Source organism: Primulina eburnea, chromosome 4 (genome assembly GCF_022965805.1).
Source record: "Primulina eburnea isolate SZY01 chromosome 4, ASM2296580v1, whole genome shotgun sequence".
NCBI lineage: Eukaryota > Viridiplantae > Streptophyta > Magnoliopsida > Lamiales > Gesneriaceae > Primulina > Primulina eburnea.
The window spans coordinates 28,062,967-28,084,545 of record NC_133104.1 but is presented as its reverse complement, the minus strand read 5'-3'; the positions used below and the strand labels follow the sequence as shown (position 1 = coordinate 28,084,545).

The 21,579-nt window shown below is 36.7% G+C and overlaps 1 protein-coding gene and 1 long non-coding RNA gene across 5 annotated transcripts; both read left to right on the top strand.

The window, feature by feature from the left end:
* The first annotated feature begins 5,364 nt into the window (after window positions 1-5,364).
* LOC140830368 (uncharacterized) lies at window positions 5,365-5,844 on the top strand. Its single transcript, XR_012117605.1, has 3 exons — window positions 5,365-5,406; window positions 5,475-5,684; window positions 5,760-5,844. It is a non-coding gene; the product is annotated as an uncharacterized lncRNA (long non-coding RNA).
* Window positions 5,845-5,932: 88 nt separating this feature from the next.
* Window positions 5,933-9,518, top strand: LOC140829809 (uncharacterized). Of its 4 annotated transcripts, none has more exons than XM_073193099.1 (8): window positions 5,933-6,052; window positions 6,141-6,871; window positions 7,010-7,240; window positions 7,355-7,531; window positions 7,598-7,705; window positions 7,787-7,850; window positions 7,942-8,040; window positions 9,300-9,518. In XM_073193099.1, exons 3-8 carry the CDS (start codon window positions 7,059-7,061, stop codon window positions 9,396-9,398), a joined length of 729 nt encoding a protein of 242 aa, XP_073049200.1. In that variant the 5' UTR covers window positions 5,933-6,052; window positions 6,141-6,871; window positions 7,010-7,058; the 3' UTR covers window positions 9,399-9,518. The 4 variants fall into 4 exon arrangements, with proteins under 4 accessions (XP_073049200.1, XP_073049201.1, XP_073049197.1 ...); XM_073193100.1 differs by having other exon boundaries at window positions 6,976-7,240; window positions 7,670-7,705; XM_073193096.1 differs by having other exon boundaries at window positions 6,976-7,240.
* Window positions 9,519-21,579: the final 12,061 nt, after the last annotated feature.

The window sequence follows — 21,579 nt, the reverse complement described above, 5'->3', positions numbered from 1 at the left end:
TTTATAAAAGTCTATGTTCAATACATCTAGGCTTTTAAATCCTACAGAAGTCAATGAAAGTAATTAAATTTCCAATATTGAATACACATCTCTTAGTTTGATCTTAATATTTTATTTTTTATTTATCATTCTTTTAAAAATGAATTTGCTACTATATATATATAAGGTAAATTGCTCATAAATCCCCAAACAAATAAGTTTCTGGAGAATTTTGAAAAAATTATGAATCCGAACTTCGGTTCGAGAAAAATAATTTACAAGGAATATTCCAATATTTTGGAACATAAACAAGTGCATCTAACTATTGTTAGATATCAGAAACAGAAAAGGAAGCTACTGCACCCCATGTAAAATCTCAGGTAAACTTATGATTCAAACAAATAAGTTTCTGGAGATAGTTCCAGATTCCTCTAAGCTCTCTTCAGATCTTAGGAAAATTCAAAAGACAGTACAAAATTATGGCAATATGCTATACTTTGTACCTCAAAGGGTTGAGAAAATCCTTGAAACCCAGGAAGAAATTCTTGAGATATTAAGGGATATTCAAACAAGAATTCAAAAACTAGAACAACAACCAAGTTCTAGTAAAAGAACTTCAGGAGGATGGTTACCACCATCATTTGGTACCGAACTTTTGTTACATCAATAAGGGAAGACCAGAGTGGTGTCAAAATCTTTGACTAAAGAAGAAAAGATGATCAATCTAATTAAGTTTGTCTCAGAAAAGAAATTAATCTGATGACAACTTTAGAAAGGATTGGTCTGGAGGATCTACAAGAGCTTGCGTAATCTTTCGCAAATCTCAGAGTAGTATATCTAAAGATGAACACAGCAGTAGGTGAAATACCACCTACTATAACTTGATCATCTTCTCAGGAACCACCAAGGGAAAGTATGGGATCTCATAATATAAATATGAGAGAATCTCAAACTGATTTCTATACTGGTGGAGGATCACACCTAGCGGGAACAAGAGCAAGGAGAAATCAAATTCCTTTGCACCAAACACCCTATCGGAAAACTGTTTTGGATCCTATACATCCTTACGGGGTTATGCTTAACCTTGATGTATTAGACTTCAAAAATAGAGAAGATCTCATAGACGATTGGACATATGCTATGAGAATTGCCGCAGGAACACTTGATCTCAACAAAGAAGGATTCATTAAACTGTTAGAAATAAGTCTTATGTGATCAGTGAAAATTTTATGGGACATGACTTCTTTAGACATGAAAGAGTCGGTCCTAGCTGGTGAATCTCTTAGTGAGATCGCTGGAAAAATGACTACCCTATTTAAAGCACACTTTATAGGGGTAGACTATTTCAACAGTCAAGATATAGAGAAAAAGAAGAAATATATTCAAGCTCTGTATAGTCTAGAATTACATGATATATGTTTGGTGGATGAATACACACTAGTAGAAAAATCGGATTTTACTTCGGCATGCATTACTTAGGCAATAATAAATTACGAAGTAATACATTACCAATAACTTCAGTAATAAAACAAGCGAAGTAAAAAAATATATTTTACTTCGGATGTTTAAAAACACGGGCTTCACTATATTTTTTTATTATATTTTACTTCGGCATATCAATGTTGATGAAGTAAAAAATAAGGAAATAAGTGCATACTGAAGTAATAAGATGAAACGATAAGTTTAATTAAATATTTAATATATATCGTTTATATCATATATTCCTTCGATCAGAGATGTACGCGAGCTCATTCGATCTATCCACATTTTCCTTGAAAATTAACCCTAACTCCACCGCTGTTCCACTCACCGTCGTTCGCTTCGAACCACCAACACCACCGCCGTTCCACTCACCGAGAGGGAAGCAAAACCCACCACCACCACCACCGTTCTACGCACTGAGATGGAAGAAGCGACTGAGATACACAACCGCCGTCCCCTGCACCTTTGTTTCTTCTCCATTTGGACTGGAACGATATTGCTTTACCTGTGTTAGTCCGTCACCAGTTTCCCGAGGTATGGTATTGATTGGAACGATAATTTATTAATTTCTTGTTGTCGCCTTGGTTGTCCGTCTCTAGGTTCCTAATTTTCGGCATTGTCTAAAATATTTGTTGTCCCCTTCTTGTTAGGCATTGTCTAATTTTCGGTTTTTCTAACTTACATGCACTGTGTGTTGAGGACTGGACATGAAGGTGTTTGTTAGTCATTGTCTCCGTCGAATTTTTTTGTTTTTCTAACTTATATGCATCTGTGTGTTGAGGCTTTTCCAATCGTGCTATGAAGAGATATCTATTTTTATGTACTAATTTTCTTGATTAAAATGTCTACTTACAAATGTTGTTTTATTATCATCAATATGTTGGTCACCTATAATCTGCCTCCAAATATGTGTATGAAGAGAAAATTCATCATGCTAACTATGCTCATTTCAGGCCCTAAACAGCCAAGAAACGATATAGATGTCTATCTTGATGTGTTAGTTGAAGATTTGCAATGATTGTGGGATGGAGTTGATGGTGTCTATGATGCTTATCGAAAACAATTTTTCCCTCTTAAATCAGTCTTACTATGGACCATCAATGACTTTCCAGCCTATGGTAACCTTAGTGGATGTACTACACATGGTTATTATGCATGCCCAGTATGCAAAGAAGATACTTGTGCAAAGCATTTGGAAAATGGGAAGAAAATGTAATTTGTTGGTCATAGACGATTCCTACCACGGTTTCATCCATATCGGAGGCATATGAAAGAGTTCGATGGTATGGAAGAACATGGAGAATCATCTACACCATTATCTGGGGTTGCTTTGTTTGACAAGCTTTCTGACATAAGGTGTGTTTTCGGAAAGAAGATTAGTGTGAAAGGTAAAAAGAGAAAGAATGCAAAGGACAATAATTTGAAAGATAGTAAAGAAGAAAAAGATTTTGGATCAACAGATTTCAAAAAATGTTGGAAGAAGAAATCAATTTTTTTCAATCTTCCTTATTGGAAACACCTGCATGTTAGGCATTGTCTCGATGTGATGCACGTAGAGAAAAATGTTTTCGAATCTCTCATTAATACTTTGATGAATGTTAAAGGAAAAACTAAGGACAATGTGGTAGCTAGGTTGGACATGGTTCAAATGGGAGTTAGGCCTGAATTGGCACCTAAATTTGGTGAAAAAAGAACATATCTTCCTCCTGCTGCATTCTCATTCACAAAAAAAAAAAGTTACAAGTTTGTCAGTCGATAATGGATATAAAAGTCCGAGAAGGTTTCTCATCGAACCTGGAAAATCTTGTGTCCTTGTCTGAGTTGAAATTGATTGGCTTGAAACCTCATGATTCTCATGTTCTAATGCAGCATTTCCTGCCAATACTCATACGTGATGCGTTACCAAAACATGTTAGATATGCCATCATAAGATTATGCTTCTTCTTCAAAGATATTTGTTGCAAGGTGATAGATGTAGCCAAGTTAGATAAGCTGCAATCTGACTTGGTTGTTACACTCTGCTTATTGGAGCAGTATTTTCCCCCTTCTTTCTTCTATGTCATGCTTCACTTAACAGTTCATCTTGTTCGAGAAGTTCGATTATGTGGACCAGTGTACTTCCGATGGATGTACCCGTTCGAAAGATCCATGAAGGTGCTCAAGAGTTATGTAGGCAGTCGAAAACATCCTGAAGGTTGCATTGTTCATAGATATTCAGTTGAAGAAGCAATTGAGTTTTGTTCGGAATACCTAAATGACCTTGATCCTATTGGGTTCCCTCAATCAAATAGCGATCCCAAATCAAACATTGTTGGCTTCTTAGCATGCAAAACACCAATTGTAGTGCCACAAGTTGACCTTAAACAAGCACATTTGATTGTGCTGGAAAATACAGAAGAAGTATCTCCCTACATTATGTAAGTGTATTGCATTATTCTATAATTTTGCACCCATGTGATTGTCAATATTTAATATCCAACACAAATTGTTATATAAATATTTCCACAGTGAACATAAATATTTCCTGAAGTCAATGTTTCCGAAAAAAGAGAAAGATGAAAGGTGGATACAAGATGCTCACAATAAGAAGTTCATTGACTGGTTTCGTGCAAAGTTTAGGTGGATAAATCTGCTTTTATGCGATTTGCGGTGAACATTTTGGAGCTAGTATTTTAATCACCCTATTCTAATTGTATAAATGTCAGGTGGATGCTGAAATAGATAGCTGCAATGGTGGAACGGCATCAACATTGACATGACTGGCTCATGGTCCACGTGTGCAAGTCATTAAGTATAGTAGTTACGTGATAAATGGCAATTTATACCAAACAAAGGCACGGGATGATGAGAGAGTTTGCCAAAACAGTGGGGTTTCTCTAGTTGCTAGCACCATGCTTGTCTGTAGTGCCAAAGATAAGAATCCCTTGATGACTGATGTGACTTTCTATGGAGTGATTGAAGAAATATGGGAGTTGGACTATCATCAATTTCAAGTTCCTCTTTTCAAGTGTTCGTGGGTTGCAAATGACAAAGGAGTAATCAACAATGATGAATGTGGATTCACCTTGGTCAATATGAACAAAATAGGGCACAAGAATGACTCATTTGTCCTTGCAAGTCAAGTCAATCAAGTCTTTTATATTGATGACCCATTACAAAAAGGGTGGTCAATTGTACTCCTATGCCAAATCGATGTTACGAGGGAGATGATGATGGTTGGACTAGTATTCCTGATTCTCGACCAATTGATGATGTTGATACTCATTGTATTCCGGCTCATGAAAGTTACTTTAGATCAGAAACTGAGGGTGGCTGGGAAACGAACAAGAAAAAATGATGTGTTTCACTTTTATGTCATGTTTTTTGTTATGCTATAAACATAACCTCATTGCTATTATTTATGTCATGTTTATTATTTATGTCGGGTTTCTACAAGTCATGTTTATTATTGTTTCTGTTATTATTTATGTCATGTTTATACATGTCTTATTAGAATTATTGTTTATGTTATTTTAATGGTTAATGTTGTTGTGTCGGTTTTAAAATTGGTTTCATTCATGTAAATATGTAGAAAAAGGCTCAATGGGTCGTAAAAAAAAAGGACGCAAATGATACAGTTGAGATTATACAAGGAGTACATGATGATAAGCTAAACGAAGTTACTAATTCAGAGCACCCTATACTTACTGATGGAGAAGAACATCCTGTAGATGTGCAGAGGAACAAGCGAGGCCCTACGTTGATGGGTAAACTATTTGCTACTGCCAGATGGGGGAAAAAGCAAAGATTGATTATGATGACATGGGGCGGCCAGCATAAAATGCAAATGGAAGGGCTTTACAATCATACATTAATTCTATTGCTAGAGCCATGGTGCCAATCAGTATAAAGTCATGGCATGAAGTTCCAGAAACCATAAAACAAAAACTGTGGGAAGAGATTTCGGTAAGTACAAGCTTCAATTTGAATTTACAATCATACTTGCACCTCTAAATAATCTGTTTTTGTTGCAGAATGTCTTTGAACTAGCGCCAGAAAATGAGTATGTTGTGATGAATTCAGCATCTCAGAAGTGGCGAGATTTCAAAAACAAATTGACTAGTAGATTTGTTTGGCCGAACAAAGATAATCCTGAAAAGTTTATTTCTCCACCAAGTCAGTATCAACTCCCACTAGCGGATTGGAAAGCATTTGTGGATGCGAGACTGGATCCATCATGGGAGGTACTTTAATAATTGATATGTTTCCTCACGAATTTATTAAATTCAATACTTAACTGAGGCAACATAATGATGCAGGTTACTCATGAAAAACAAAAACAACGGACCATGCATTGTAAATATCACCACAGAAAGTCTCGCAAGGGTTACATCGGCTTGGAGGCTGAACTGGTAAGAAACAGAGCAATATATTTGTAATTTTTAGCATGTTCTTTATGTTATTAAACATATGAGTTTTGAAATTGTAGTGGAACAAAAAATTGGTTGCTGAAGATGAGGAAATTGATAGATCTGTGCTTTGGCGTAAAGCTCGAGAAGACAAATCTGGCAACATAACATGTTCAGAGACATCAGAAGTAGTTGAAAAAATTGTAAATGTTTAGTTTTATTCAATCGCCATATTGCCTAGATAAATAACACTGTAGATTGTGAATTGATTTGTCATGTCTCCAATTGTAGGATGAATTGTTGGAAAAGAAAGGCAAAGGAGAGTTCAAATCTTCTGGAATGAATGACGTGTTAACCGCTGCCTTAGGAAGCCAAGAACACTATGGAAGGGTTCGAGGTGTGGGAGGTTTCGTAAAACCACAAGTATACTTTAAAACTCCAAGAAAGAAGAGAGAAACAATATCAAAAGCTGTGATTGAAAATGTAAAAGCACAATCGGAGGAGACTAAAAGTTTGAAAGCTGAATTGGAGATGCTGAGGTCTCAACTTGCTGCTGTGATTCCATTAATCAATGATCGATCTTCTGAGACTGTAGCATCAAACAAGTTCTCAGGAGTGAAAGACTCAAAATTGTCAAATGATGTGCAAGAAGTTTATCATTGCGGCACTTCAAATACGAAGGTTGTATGTCTCTGAATTTTGATGTCAATTAAATTCTATTCACCTCCATATAAAAATATATCATGTCTTTTTGTTCTTGAAAGGGGAAAAAATGTCACCTGGCTGTAAAAGAACGCGCAAACGTGGTGACTTATGGCACAATAATATCAGAAGGAGGTCCAAATGTTATGATTCACCATGTTGCACTTGGGGAAGAGAACTTCAAGGTATCTATTGATGTTATCGTAGATGAAAAAGCACAGCTTCCGATCCCAATTAAGTTTGGACCAACAATCATCAATGATGTTGTTGGAGTCATTGTTGGTTGGCCTAAAGAGTTGGTTATTTTTCCAATGACAAAGGTACTTTCGGTTTTCATTTGACTTTGTGTTTGCAACTGTCAGATATGTTGCTCGAACAATGTTTTATTTTAAAATACTTGTATGAATAATATTTTAAATTGTAGAGAAAGGGGAAACCTCAATCATTTGTGCTTGCAGATGTTCTGGTCAGCGCGACAATTTCAAAGAAATTGAGAAAACATTACCCATGTCGTGCAAGTATATCTACTCTCATGTTGTTCGATTGCTGAATGAATCGGATACCATATGCATTGAGTTTGAGGACGCTATGTTTGGACATACTAAAAGCATATGGTTGCTGAGAGAAGATATCGTACGCTTTATGGAGAAGAGGGAGATAGGTGCCAGACAAATTTTAGTTTACATGGGGTATATATAATGTCTAACTTACAATATTTGTGCATTTATATAATATTTTTTGTGGTACTTATTCATATTTTGAAAATTTTCTAAACGATATATTTGTGCATCTATATCATGCAGTCACCTCTACAAAGATTTGAAGAAAAAAGACAAGGCTGATTATTTTTCGTTTGTGGATCCCGGTAATATACCTACATGCCCGATTGGCACAGATGGCCGTGACTTATCACAACATATTGCTGACCAGTTGGAAGCAGTGTGTAGAGATAGCATCTGCCTCATCCCATACAACACTTGGTAAGAATTTAATTATTTATAGATTTCTACTTCATGGTAGTCAATGCTGTAATTTCATATTTTCAGGTACCATTGGATCTTGACAATCGTCAACGAAGATAAGAATATGATATATTTATTGGATTCTACGTCCAACAGGAACCGAGATGATACATGGAAAACTATTGTGACAAAGTAGGTAGTAGATTATGTTGATTTTGAATACATTAACTTATAAATATGCAAAAAAATAACTTCTTACTATTTAAAATGTAGTGGGGTGAAGATGTACAATGCCTCCAAGGGTATTTCTAAAGGGCCGGGTTTTAAAGTATTGACGGTATGTATCGTACTTATTTATGAATACATGAATTGGTAGTGGTTATTAATTAGATTGTGATTGTAGCATTAACTTTTCAATTCCATGATAGGGTAATCTGAAACAAAGTGGTTCGGTTGAGTGTGGATATTGTGTGATGAGGTACATGAAAGAGATAGTCGATTGCGATGATCCACACTTGGAGAAGATGGTGAGTTTCTTCTTGGGATAAATTCATTGATTGATTGAGATGAATTTTTGTCATTAAGATATATTTTATTGTTGAGATAATGTGTTGCCATTGTGATATATTTTATTGTTGAGATAATGTGTTGCCATTTGTTTTATTTGGTGGGCTGTTGGTTTTATCAAGAAATTTGAAGCCCAGAAATCCTATACGGGATTATGATTCTGGACTGTAAGTGTTGTCTTTTTTTCAAGATTCTTGTATCATTTCCAAGTGGCACAAATTCAATATGTTCTTACTTTTAAGTTGATTTTGCTTCTTGAAACAAGAAGTTGGGTTGCTTCAGATTTTGTTGGAGTTTAAGGTGATCTGGTTTTGTCTTTTCCTGTTTTTTTGGTCTATATCTGTCCTCACGCAAATGTAAATGCAACTAACCATCTTGAAGGAATTGACTGGTACTTAACATTGGTTCCCTCATATCGGATTGAACTCGAGACTCTTGTTGTCTGCGTTTATTGGTACATGCATAATGTTAATCATATCAAAATTGTCTCATATATTAATTCTTTTACGTTAATCCTCAAATTAATATGGTTTTACTTTTTTGTGACAGCTTGTTCTTCGGAAAAAAATATATTGTACACGGGAAATTCTTATAGTTGTTTTTAAGCATTGGGTAATTATATTTGTGTTCCAAGATTAAGTTTTAATTTTCCTAGCTAGCTTGGCGGCTCATCCAGCCTTACGTTTTTTATGTTTTAATAATTATAATTGACACATATTTGCAGGGGCATATCCGAGTTTAGGGGGCGCATTTCTTCACCGGAAATTAAAGACAATTTATGCCTTTTGTTTGTGTTTTGTATGCTTTCGGTTTGATTTGTTATATATGTGTGCGTTACTGGTCCATGGATAAATAAATTTGCTTGGTGTTCGATATGCTACATCATTTTTCTATTTGGGTGGTGACTTGTTTCAAGTTTTGTGGTTTTTCGAAATTATTTATATAATATCTTGATTAAATTGGTTTAGTAAGTGCAATTTTCTTCATGCAATTGGGGTAATCTGTAATGGATGTAGACTAGATGGAAACAACAGGCGCTATCTCAGCTTGGAGAGTGGTGACATGTTATGAATTTTTATCCGGTGTTATTTCAAAATGCAAATGAAATAAGTTCGTACTTTCAAATGAAACATGCCTCTACCAGTACTGATATATTTTATATCTGTCAATTTTTATTTGAAATAGAAGAATCTAATGTATTTTCTTTTTCAAATTTCAGTTTGCAGGATGCATCAAGAACCAATTTTACACCCAATGTCAATATGACGAGGTCAGAAGTGAATGGAGTGAATTTGTTTACTCCTATGTAGGTGCTTAGATGGATGGTGTATGTTGGGATAAATATTTTGTTTCTCATTGTGGAATTTTGGATATACTTTTGGTTTTGTGGATACATTTTTTGGGTTACTTGTGGATTGATGAATATGTAATTGTAGATTCGTGGATATTAATCATTTTTAGATGGATAATTTATGAATTTAATTATATTAGTGTATTAAGTCATATATTGTGAAGTTTTTTTTTTAACAATTACTTCATCAAAATAAAAAATAATGAAGTGTAACAGATAAATTACTTTGTTGTTATATGAAAATTGTGAAGTAACATAATATTAAATACTTCGTCAATAAGAAATCAGACGAAGTGATAGAATTAATTTACTTCAAAATTGTTCTGTAAAAACGAAGTTGTTTGCAAATTTACTTCACCAAAATACAAATTACTGAAGTCTTTCAAACCACTTACTTCATCAATAAATGCAAATTGTGAAGTAACATAATATAAAATACTTCAACAAATAGGATAAATGCTGAAGTTATGATAATATTTAATTCGACAAATAGGATAAATTGTCAAGTTGTTTGTGTCTATTACCTCATCAAAATACGTAATTACGAAGTCTTTCATATGAATTACTTCGTCGATTATTGTAAATAATGAAGTAACATATTATTAACTACTTCGCTAAATAATAATTAAGACGAAGTTATATATAATATATTACTTCATTATTTACAATAATCGCTGAAGTAAAACACATTTCTTACTTCGGCACCGGTCCAATTCTGGACCGGTTTTCCTTCGAAAACCAGCCAATGACTTCAGTATTTTCAATCATACAACTTCGGTTATTATGCGAAGTAAAAGGTACATCTATTACTTCACGTCCATATACTTCGGCAATTAACTACCTTATTACTTCATTGAATATGCTAAGTAAAAAGCGAATTTTCTACTAGTGACATTATGTTATTCACTAAATATAGATGGAATTCAAGAGTCGAAGAAGATATAGCTATGCAGCTTTTCTTCGCAAAAATGCCGAGTCCCTGGAGAGAAATGCTCATTAGGGAATACGTACCTGGAAATCCAGATACGTTGGCACGAAGAGCCTCTTTCCTCAAAGGAAAATTGGCAGAATGGTGTCACATGGCGGCATTACAAAAGAATTACAAATGCTTAAGGGGTATTAACAAAAGAACTTTTTTGTGTTGTAAGGAAAATGATCTTCCAACAATTATTGGAAGTAAACCACAAAAGCATAAGAAGAAAAGTTTCAGGACTCATCCTTATGCTCGAAGTGGAAGAAATTCTTGGAACCAAGAACAATATGGTCTATACAGAAAGTCAGATATTAAAAATCTGAACAAAGAAGTGGACCATCAAGGAGTAGGATATCGAGTACATCTCGAAGTACAGGAAGGACACCTACGAAGATGACTTTCAGAACGGCTCATACTCGAGCCAATAAAAGTTTCAAGGATTGTAATTGCTGGACATGTGGAGCAAGAGGTCATATCTCGACTAACTGTCCAGAAAATGAAAAAAGAGGTATTATGTGGGGACCCGGACGCTAATCAAGTTCTTAATCATCATTGGGACTAATTAATCAATTATAGTAATCAGGGTCTAATTTTTTTTTTTTAAAATGCGGAAGGTAATGGAATCAAACTCCTATACATATCAGTATGAAAGTATAAATCTCAAACATCATACAATAATTTACATCTCAGGTTCAACACCTAACTATCAAGTGTTTAAACACCTATCTCTAGTCCAAGTCCGGAATCACCACTCTAATCTCGATCTGTCTTCACCTCTGTGACCCTGTACCTGTCCCACCTGTTGTCATGCACACATACAAACAAGACAACAGCCGGATAACTCCGGTGAGATATAAAAATCTCAGTATAAACAATGTATTAAATGCAATCATATAAAAAATATATAAAAGCATAAACAAACATCAAAACATGTATCTAGTCTGACTACATGAATCAATGACTCGTGATCTAATCTTATCTTATCTCAAATCTAGGGATCCCAATCTAATTTAGACTTTGGTATGCTGTATCGAGTGTCTACGATAGACGTCGATCTACATCTAAAGCTCATCGATACACCGTAAGTCTAGAGTCTTATCGGTTCTGAGAAAGACTCGGCGGTTCTGCCCTAGCTAGGCTGATCTGCCCTAGACTCGAACTCTGACTCTGCTCTAAGTCCATAGATTAACATATCAATCTGATAATCTGCAAATATCAATGCAATAAAATAAAGTATGTGATTTAGGGAAACTCAAGTCAAACCTAACTCGAGTTGTGCAATCCCGAATCAACATTTATTTATACCTTTCTTGCTGTCGCTCTGATATAGTCGAAGTCTTGATTCAAAGTCTGTCACTGTTCAATCTGGCAATGACAATATCAATATTCTGTATCAATATTCTAATCAAATCGCAACATCTCTGTTTTATCAAATTCTGACGGTACAACCGTACAATCTTGCGATACTGATAATACTATATCCGTCTAAACCAATTCCAATAGTTTACAATCAACCACCGTACAAATCTGACATTACATCTCAACCAATTTCATTCTGAAATCATAATAATTCCATATGGTATCCGTTTCTCAATCTGACTTCGATTCTACGCTGTCTAACATGTCAAGAATAACATATATGACGTGTATTCAATTCTAACAACATCATAATTTCAAAACATGTTAAAACGTAGTAAAAATTACGTCCTGTAGTAGCCTGCGTTGATAGGAACACAGTGCCGTACTCGGATTCAATTTTGGACGAACGGATTGCTCGTAAATCAATTTCTAAAATCAAGAATCAACTTTTCCCCTTCACTTTCGTTTTCCTTTCTTTCTGAGGAAGTATTTGCATGTATATATATATATATATATATATATATATATATATATATATATATATATATATATATATATATAAACCAACGTTGCATAATACACCACATGTCTATTTTTCATTTTGCATGACTCGCGCATATGCGCGACATTACTGGCGCATATGCGCGAGACCTACTGTTCTCAGCTTTGGCAACTCGCGCATATGCGCGACTTAGTTCCGCGCATATGCGCGATGTCTTCTGGACATCATTTGCATAGGCTCGCGCAAATGCACGACATCTTCCGCACATATGCGCGAGGTCTTCTGCCTGTTTGGCGCACGTGCGCGCATTCAGTCGCGCATGTGCGCCAACCCCTCTGGACCTCTCGCGCATGTGCGCGCGTATACTCGCGCATGTGCGCCGATGCTACTGTCCTCGCACTTCAATTTTCACACGTGATCTCCTTTCATGTCTCGGTTAGCCCTTTCATAATCGCATTAAATTAGTACTCAATAATGGTTAATTAACCGTGATTAATTCTCGGGCATTACATTTCTCCCCCCCTAAGATACGATTTCGTCCTCGAAATCATAGGCATTTTATTCGTATCAATCAGGAGTATATATACAAAACTGTATAAGAAATTACATCATCGAAATAACTCTGGGAATTCTTGTCTCATATCTGATTCAGTTTCCCAGGTTGCTTCTTCAGTGCCATGACGAGTCCATTGAACTTTTACAAGTGGAATTGTCTTCGTTCTGAGCTGTTTTTCTTTACGATCAATAATCTGAATCGGTTTTTCAACATAGCTCAACGTCTCATCCAGTTCGGCCTCGTCTGATCTAATAGCATGTGAAGCATCAGGAAAGTACTTCCTTAATAACGATACATGAAAGACATCATATATCCCAGATAATGAAAGCGGTAAAGCGAGTCGATAGGCACGATCTCTTATCTTCTCGAGAATCTCATAAGGCCCGATGTATCGTGGAGACAGTTTCCCTTTCTTGCCAAATCTGACAACTCCTCTGAAAGGTGAGATCTTCAAAAATACTCGGTCTCCTACGTCAAATACCAACGGTCTGCGTCGAACATTGGCATATTTGTCTGTCTGTCTTGCGCTGCCTTCATTTTCTTTCGAATTAGCTTCACTTTTTCTGTCATATCTCTGATCATGTCAGGTCCAATTTCAGGCACTTCAGAGATATCATCCCAATAAAGAGGGGATCTGCACTTCTTTCCGTACAACGCTTCAAATGTTGCCATCTCAATACTCGTCTGATAGATGTTGTTATACGAAAACTCACAAAGCGGCAATGCATCTTGCCAATTAGTGCTAAAATCTAGCACTACTGCTCTTAGCATATCCTCCAGTGTCTGGATAGTCCGTTCTGACTGTCCGTCGTTCTGTGGATGATATGCGGTACTCAGATTTAACTTCGTACCGAGAGCTTGCTGCAAACTCTGCCAGAAGTGCGAAGTAAATCAAGGATCACGATTCGATACAATCGACTTCGGCACTCCATGCAATCTGACCACTTCTCTGACATAGATCTCTGCCATCTGGTCAAATCTGTACGTCATCTTGTACGGAATAAAACATGTGGATTTGGTCAATCTGTCAATCACGACCCAAATCGCATCACAACCTTTGGAGGAACGCGGCAACTGCGTCACGAAATCCATGGAAATATGATCTCATTTCCATTCAGGAATGGACAAACTCTGTAATAATCCTCCTGGTTTCTTTCTTTCTGCCTTCACCTGCTGGCAATTCAGACATTTGGAAACAAATTCGGCGATATCAGTCTTCATTTGTTTCCACCAGAACTGTCCTTTCAAATCGTTATACATCTTTCTGCCACCAGGATGAATACTGAATCGACTGTTGTGCGCTTCTGACAATATCTGTCGTCTCAAATCTGAAACATTTGGCACAACCAGACGATTATTCACATACAAGACGTTGACACGTACCTGATATTCTGATCGATGTTCTGTTCTAACCATCGATACTGATTTCTGTACATTCTGATCACTTCGCTGAGCTGCCTTAATTCTCATAATCAGCTCTGGTACTACTTGCACCGTATAAAGTCTCAACGGTCTATAATCTGTTTCAAATTCTAATCCAGACAAACAGCAGTCTTCTATCAAATTTGAAACACCAATCGTCGATGAGGATAAAGAACATACCTTTCGACTCAGTGCATCAGCTGCTGCATTAGACTTTCCTGGATATTATTTTATTTCACAATCAAAATCTTTAAGCAAATCAAGCCATCTTCGTTGCCTCATATTTAATTCAGATTGTGAAAACAGATATTTCAAACTCTTATGATCAGAATATATCTCAAACTTTTCACCATAAAGATAGTGTCGCCATATCTTTAATGCAAAGACAATGGCTGCCAATTCTAGATCATGAATTGGATAACGAGTCTCATGTGGTTTAAGCTGTCTTGAGGCATAAGCGATAACATGCCCTCGTTGCATCAGCACACATCCCAACCCTCTGTGAGAAGCGTCGCAATAAACCACAAAATCACCAGTACGGGATGGAATAGTCAACACCGGTGCACTGGTCAACCTCTTCTTCAACTCCAGAAAACTGGTCTCACATTCTTCAGACCAAACAAATGGATCATTCTTCTGAGTCAGCTGAGTAATTGGTTTAGCTATACTCGAGAAATCTTTAATGAATCGACGGTAATATCCCGCTAAACCCATAAAACTGCGAATTTCGAGCACTGACGTCGGTCTTGGCCAAGAAATCACGGCTTCCACTTTACTGGGATCAACTGATATACCATCTCCAGATATAATATGACCCAGAAATACTACATGTCTTAGCCAAAACTCACATTTCGACAGTTTAGCATGTAACTTCTCAGTCCTTAGAATTCGCAACACAGTTTTTAGATGCTCAGCATGCTCACTCATATTCTTTGAATAAATCAAAATATCATCGATGAAAATAATCACAAAATCATCGAGATATTTCTGGAAGATACGGTTCATCAATCCCATGAATACAGCTGGAGCATTCGTCAGACCAAACGGCATGACAATAAATTCATAGTGTCCATACCTGGTTCTGAATGCCGTCTTTGAGATATCAGAATCTCTGACTCTCAGCTGATGATATCCTGATCTCAAATCGATCTTGGAATATACTGAAGAACCCTGCAAATGATCGAATAAATCATCTATACGAGGCAAAGGATATTTATTCTTTACCGTTGCCTTTCAGTTGCCGATAGTCGATGCAGAGTCTCATCGAACCATCTTTTTTTCTTACGAATAATACTGGAGCACCCCAAGGAGACACATTCGGTCTGATGTACCCCTTGGCCAGTAAATCTTCCAACTGATCCTTCAATTCTTTAAAATTCAACTGGTGCCATTCTGTACGGAGCTCTAGAAATCGGTACTGTACCTGGCATCAGTTCAATGCTGAAGTCTATCTCTCTAACTGGAGGTAATCCCGGGATCTCATCTGAGAAGACATCAGCAAACTCACGTACTACTGGCAGATCTGCCAATGCTGGACTCGACTTCAGTAAATCTACTGAATATACAAGGAACCCTTCTGCTCCTTTCTGTAACAATCGAGTCATAGATAGTACGGATACTAAAGGAATTCTCGATCTAGAGCCCTTACCGTAAAATTTCCACTCTTCAGCCATATCTGGTCTGAATCTCACTATCTTGTGGAAGCAATCAACTGTCGCTCTGTACTTGGTCAGCATATCAATACCAATAATACAATCAAAATCGGACAACCCAAGTACGATGCAATCTAACTCAATCTCATGCCCGTCATACTGTAGCATACAATGTTTAACCGAATTCACGGATATCAAAAAAATCGAGCTTTTTAGCAATCCGGCTAGTAAATTCACATTTTTATTTAAAAGAAAACTTTGTTTTTATTTTATTTAAAATCTAGTTAATTTAAATGGGCTTTAATTTATGGCTTAATAGGCCTAAGCCTATTTAGAAAATTAGATAAGTATTTAAAGTATATTATTGCCACAAATAATCTAGATTTATTCTATCGGCCACACACTTTCAAACTTTTAAAACTCCCCTCTCCTCTCCCTTTTGCAATTCACGGCTGCACTCCTTCACCACACACACGGCACTTTATTTTGGAAAGAAAAATCGGCAGCAGCGTGAGTTGGGAGCTTTCACGTGGAGTCTAGCCTCGTCGTTCCTCCGTTCTTCGTCGTCGTCGGTTATTCGAGCGTATATAACGCAAAGGCACCCTCTAATCTCCCTTTTCTCATCCATGATACCATAGTATTGTTTATTTAATTGATGCATGAACTGTTAGCAATTTTCGAAAAAGAAAAAAAGGGACCCCTCTTGTGCATGCTTCAAATTACCGAGAATTACCAAGTTGTTGATGCATGGATTCACGTTTTTATTGTGTGTGAGGGCTGCCATGATGTCTAGGGAAAACTAGGCGATAAATCTTCTAACCTAAGACGCACACACGCCCCACAAATATAGCAAGAAGATCAAGAACTGTCCAGAACTCGAAATCAACTTGGACTGTCAAGCTTCGAGCGATCGGGTCAGGGATTCGATAGGGCTGGGGAGGCTTGGCTTGGTTCCAGGACTAGTCAAGGGTGTGTGGGTGCCATAGGAGGAGTCCTAGCCAGGCTAGGACCCGTTGGGGTGATCAGCGAAGAGTCCCGTGCAGGAGGGACTCTCGCCGAGAGACAGCGCGCAGCAGCGCTGTCTGTTCCATCCTTCGCCAGGGGGTCGGGGGCTGGGTTGGAGGGGCTGGGACTGGGTTAGAGTGACTCACTAGGGTCCTAAGCAAGTGTCCTTGACCGGGGTTCAAGGGCTGGGTCGTTGGGTTAGGGTCTAGACATCAAAACATAGAACCCATGCAAATAGGTTCTCTCGGCCAGCACTAGCAGCGGGTTGGGTTGTCTCGTTTTTGGGTTTTGGGTGGGTTCCTTGTCTAACTTAGAGTCCAGTAGGTAAGTTTAATATGTTGGGCAAGTTTTGGATCGATATGGTTCGGGGGTAACTCGATAAATTTAGGAGTTGGCTCGGAGTCGAAGTTTAGGTGCCAAATTGAGTTCTAAAACAAAGAAAAATTGGAAAACGACTCACGGGGGTCGAGTCGTGATCCATAAGGGCTAAAATAATATAAAAAGACTAAATTTAGAATTTAGGAATTTTATATTAACGTTTGGTATTTTTCGGGATTAAAACACCGTTAAAATCACTAATAAAAGATAAATTGAAAAAGTCTAAGTTGTAAGCCAAATAAAATTACAAAAAAATTCACGTAAGCTTAAATAATTATTTGGGACATGTTAGAGTCATGAAATCAAGAAAAGTATCGAAAACGAAAAATGTCGAGTCCAGGGGTAAAACGGTCATTTTACACCGGGAAATTAGTAAAGGTCATGGCAGTGCCCTATTTGCTGTTTTATATGTTAACATGGAATTTTAAATGTATATGGATGTTTTTATGATGTCTTATGCCAAAATGCTATTTTTAAAGGATTATGGAATTTTAAATGTCTATGGATTTTTTTTATGATGAAACGTTAACGTAAAAGACATGCTGCATGCGTGGTTTAAAATGAAAAAAATGTTATAAGCATGATTTTTATTAAGTGATGATAACATGTTGAATGATGTGAATGGATTGTGACTAACACGATGATATGTTGGAGATATCGTGAGGGTTATGGTCCCAGTGGGAGCCCGACGATCGTATTTCCTCGGACACGGATATGTATATGTATATGATGATATGATATTACATAAGGCCAGGGCCCAGTTGACCGGTGAGAGTGTTGCTGGTGTCCCCCGCCGCCCAGTACTGTGGTTACATATAGATGGATCCATCGCCTAACACGTATATGAAAGTCACAATCAACGATCTGAATTCAACAAACACGAACATGATCATGAATATGAATATGGATACGAATATGGACATGAATATGAATATGTTTAAGTGATATGTTTATGCCTTTTGAAAATGTTTTTATGCATCATGAAAATGTTTACGAAAACGTTTATGTTTAAAGTTTATGCATCTTCATGAAAACGATATTTTAAGTACAAGTACTTTTCACCGTTATATGTTAACTGTATTATGTATTACTCGTTATAAAGATTATGGTGTGTTGAGTCTTTAGACTCACTAGGTGTGATGGATGCAGGTGGTTCTGAGGAAGGTCTTGATGAGTGATACTACTGGACTGATGGCGCACACAACCCGAGGACCAGCGCATTATTTTCCGCATTACGTTTTATGATTTCTTTTAAAGATTTTAAGACCATTTATTTACGCTTTTGAGAGGTTTTTGGAGAGTTTAGTATGGGCTACACTTTTCAACATTTATTGCTTTTTAGGTTTGGTAAAACGTTTTACGATTTCTGGTTTGACTATCCCTTTTCAATTTTCAAATACTAGTTGGATGATTTACTTTAAAAGGGTGCAAGATTATTTTTATGTGCATGTGCATGCAATGACCGAAAATGTGAGAGATTTAAAAAAAAAAAATTTTTACTAGTACTTTTAAAGCAATAAAAGATGAGGACGTCTCAGTTGGTATCAGAGCGGTGGTTCCTGTAAAGGGTTGTGCCACCATCAGCGCCGGGAAGATCAGTCGTCAAGCCTCTAAGTTGTAAGTTTTACATGCTTTATGTGATTTTATGATGTTACCTGCATGAGTACATGACTTATATGTTTACGTCACATGTTTAATAGTTTTATGATAATTTTTGATTTATATGCTTTATGATTTTTATACGTGATATGAAATGAAAAATTATTTTATTTTAACGCATGTTGGTTTGTGGTGGAATTGGATTATGTCGATTTTTGGGTTTTAGTATTGACGTTCTAATTTTTGGGCTATAAGATAATCGAGAATATTATGAATTCTTTGGGACACGTAGATTTTCTGAGAAAATATTTATGATTCATGGTTACTAGTCGAATTAATTTTTGGGAATTAGACGTAAGGAATGATTATTCGAGGATTACAACGACTTTAAGAATAATAAAATAGATAAATTGGGATTTTAAGTTGATGAAAGGCAAGATTGGTTATAGAAATTTATTTTTGGGTAAATAAGTTTAAGTTTATTCAAACTATGTTATGGGAAACCCGTAGAAGGAAATTACAAATGATAAAAACTTATGGGTTAATATTAGGATTTTCGAAATTCAAGACCAATTAGGATGATTTTTGAGGAAATTAAGATGTTATTTTGCAAATATTGAGGAATTTGAGGACTAGTTTAGCAATAAATGCGAATTAAATGGTTTAATTAGTAAGAATTTTGAGGATTTAGACTTTTAAGAATATTTGGAACATAGGGATATCTTGGGTTATAATGTTTTAAGGAATGTTAAATCAAAGATTTTAAGGATGAAACAATAGTAGGCTTGAAAAATCTAAGAATTTGAATGTGTGTTTGGGATTTTAAGATGTAAATTGATAGTTGATGAATATTTTGGGTATAGAATAAGGAAAATAATATACGATAAGTTTGATTGTTTATCTTTTAATATTGGGGATCGTAAGAAAAATTGAAATTCGAGGTTATAATAGTAACGGCACTTAGTCTTTATGGGTCTTTTTAAGTTGCGATTTGAAAATAAGGATTTCGAAGAAAAATTTATTGGGATAAAGAGACGTAAGGACATTCTAGAGTTTAAGTTCTATCAGAATAAGCGCAGCGGAAGTGTGGATTTTTGGGATACTAGAACTAAGTATAACTTTGGGTTATTAAGGATAAGCGAATTTCGAGGACGAAATTCAATTTAAGGGGGGAAGATTGTAACGCCCCGAAAATTTTAAAGTTCACGTAAACCACATGCGCGCAAATTATTAAATTCTTTGTATTTAAATTAAATGTTTTAATTGCATTAATTAATTATGTGACATGCATGTTTATTTGCTAAATATGATTTTTATTATCATCATGCATAAAATTGTATTTTTAAGGATTATTCAAGCAACGATCGAGGAACGGGGACCGAGGGCTGAAAAATGTCAAATGTTTTTATTAAATGATTATTTTTAATTATTTTAAATATGGGTGATGCTTTTTCTTATTTTTGAAAATAAGAGGTTTTGAGATGATTTTATACGCCGGGACGTAAATTTTATCAGTGTTGGTTTTTCAACAAAAAAATCGAGCTTTTTAGCAATCCGGCTAGTAAATTCACATTTTTATTTAAAAGAAAACTTTGTTTTTATTTTATTTAAAATCTAGTTAATTTAAATGGGCTTTAATTTATGGCTTAATAGGCCTAAGCCTATTTAGAAAATTAGATAAGTATTTAAAGTATATTATTGCCACAAATAATCTAGATTTATTCTATCGGCCACACACTTTCAAACTTTTAAAACTCCCCTCTCCTCTCCCTTTTGCAATTCACGGCTGCACTCCTTCACCACACACACGGCACTTTATTTTGGAAAGAAAAATCGGCAGCAGCGTGAGTTGGGAGCTTTCACGTGGAGTCTAGCCTCGTCGTTCCTCCGTTCTTCGTCGTCGTCGGTTATTCGAGCGTATATAACGCAAAGGCACCCTCTAATCTCCCTTTTCTCATCCATGATACCATAGTATTGTTTATTTAATTGATGCATGAACTGTTAGCAATTTTCGAAAAAGAAAAAAAGGGACCCCTCTTGTGCATGCTTCAAATTACCGAGAATTACCAAGTTGTTGATGCATGGATTCACGTTTTTATTGTGTGTGAGGGCTGCCATGATGTCTAGGGAAAACTAGGCGATAAATCTTCTAACCTAAGACGCACACACGCCCCACAAATATAGCAAGAAGATCAAGAACTGTCCAGAACTCGAAATCAACTTGGACTGTCAAGCTTCGAGCGATCGGGTCAGGGATTCGATAGGGCTGGGGAGGCTTGGCTTGGTTCCAGGACTAGTCAAGGGTGTGTGGGTGCCATAGGAGGAGTCCTAGCCAGGCTAGGACCCGTTGGGGTGATCAGCGAAGAGTCCCGTGCAGGAGGGACTCTCGCCGAGAGACAGCACGCAGCAGCGCTGTCTGTTCCATCCTTCGCCAGGGGGTCGGGGGCTGGGTTGGAGGGGCTGGGACTGGGTTAGAGTGACTCACTAGGGTCCTAAGCAAGTGTCCTTGACCGGGGTTCAAGGGCTGGGTCGTTGGGTTAGGGTCTAGACATCAAAACATAGAACCCATGCAAATAGGTTCTCTCGGCCAGCACTAGCAGCGGGTTGGGTTGTCTCGTTTTTGGGTTTTGGGTGGGTTCCTTGTCTAACTTAGAGTCCAGTAGGTAAGTTTAATATGTTGGGCAAGTTTTGGATCGATATGG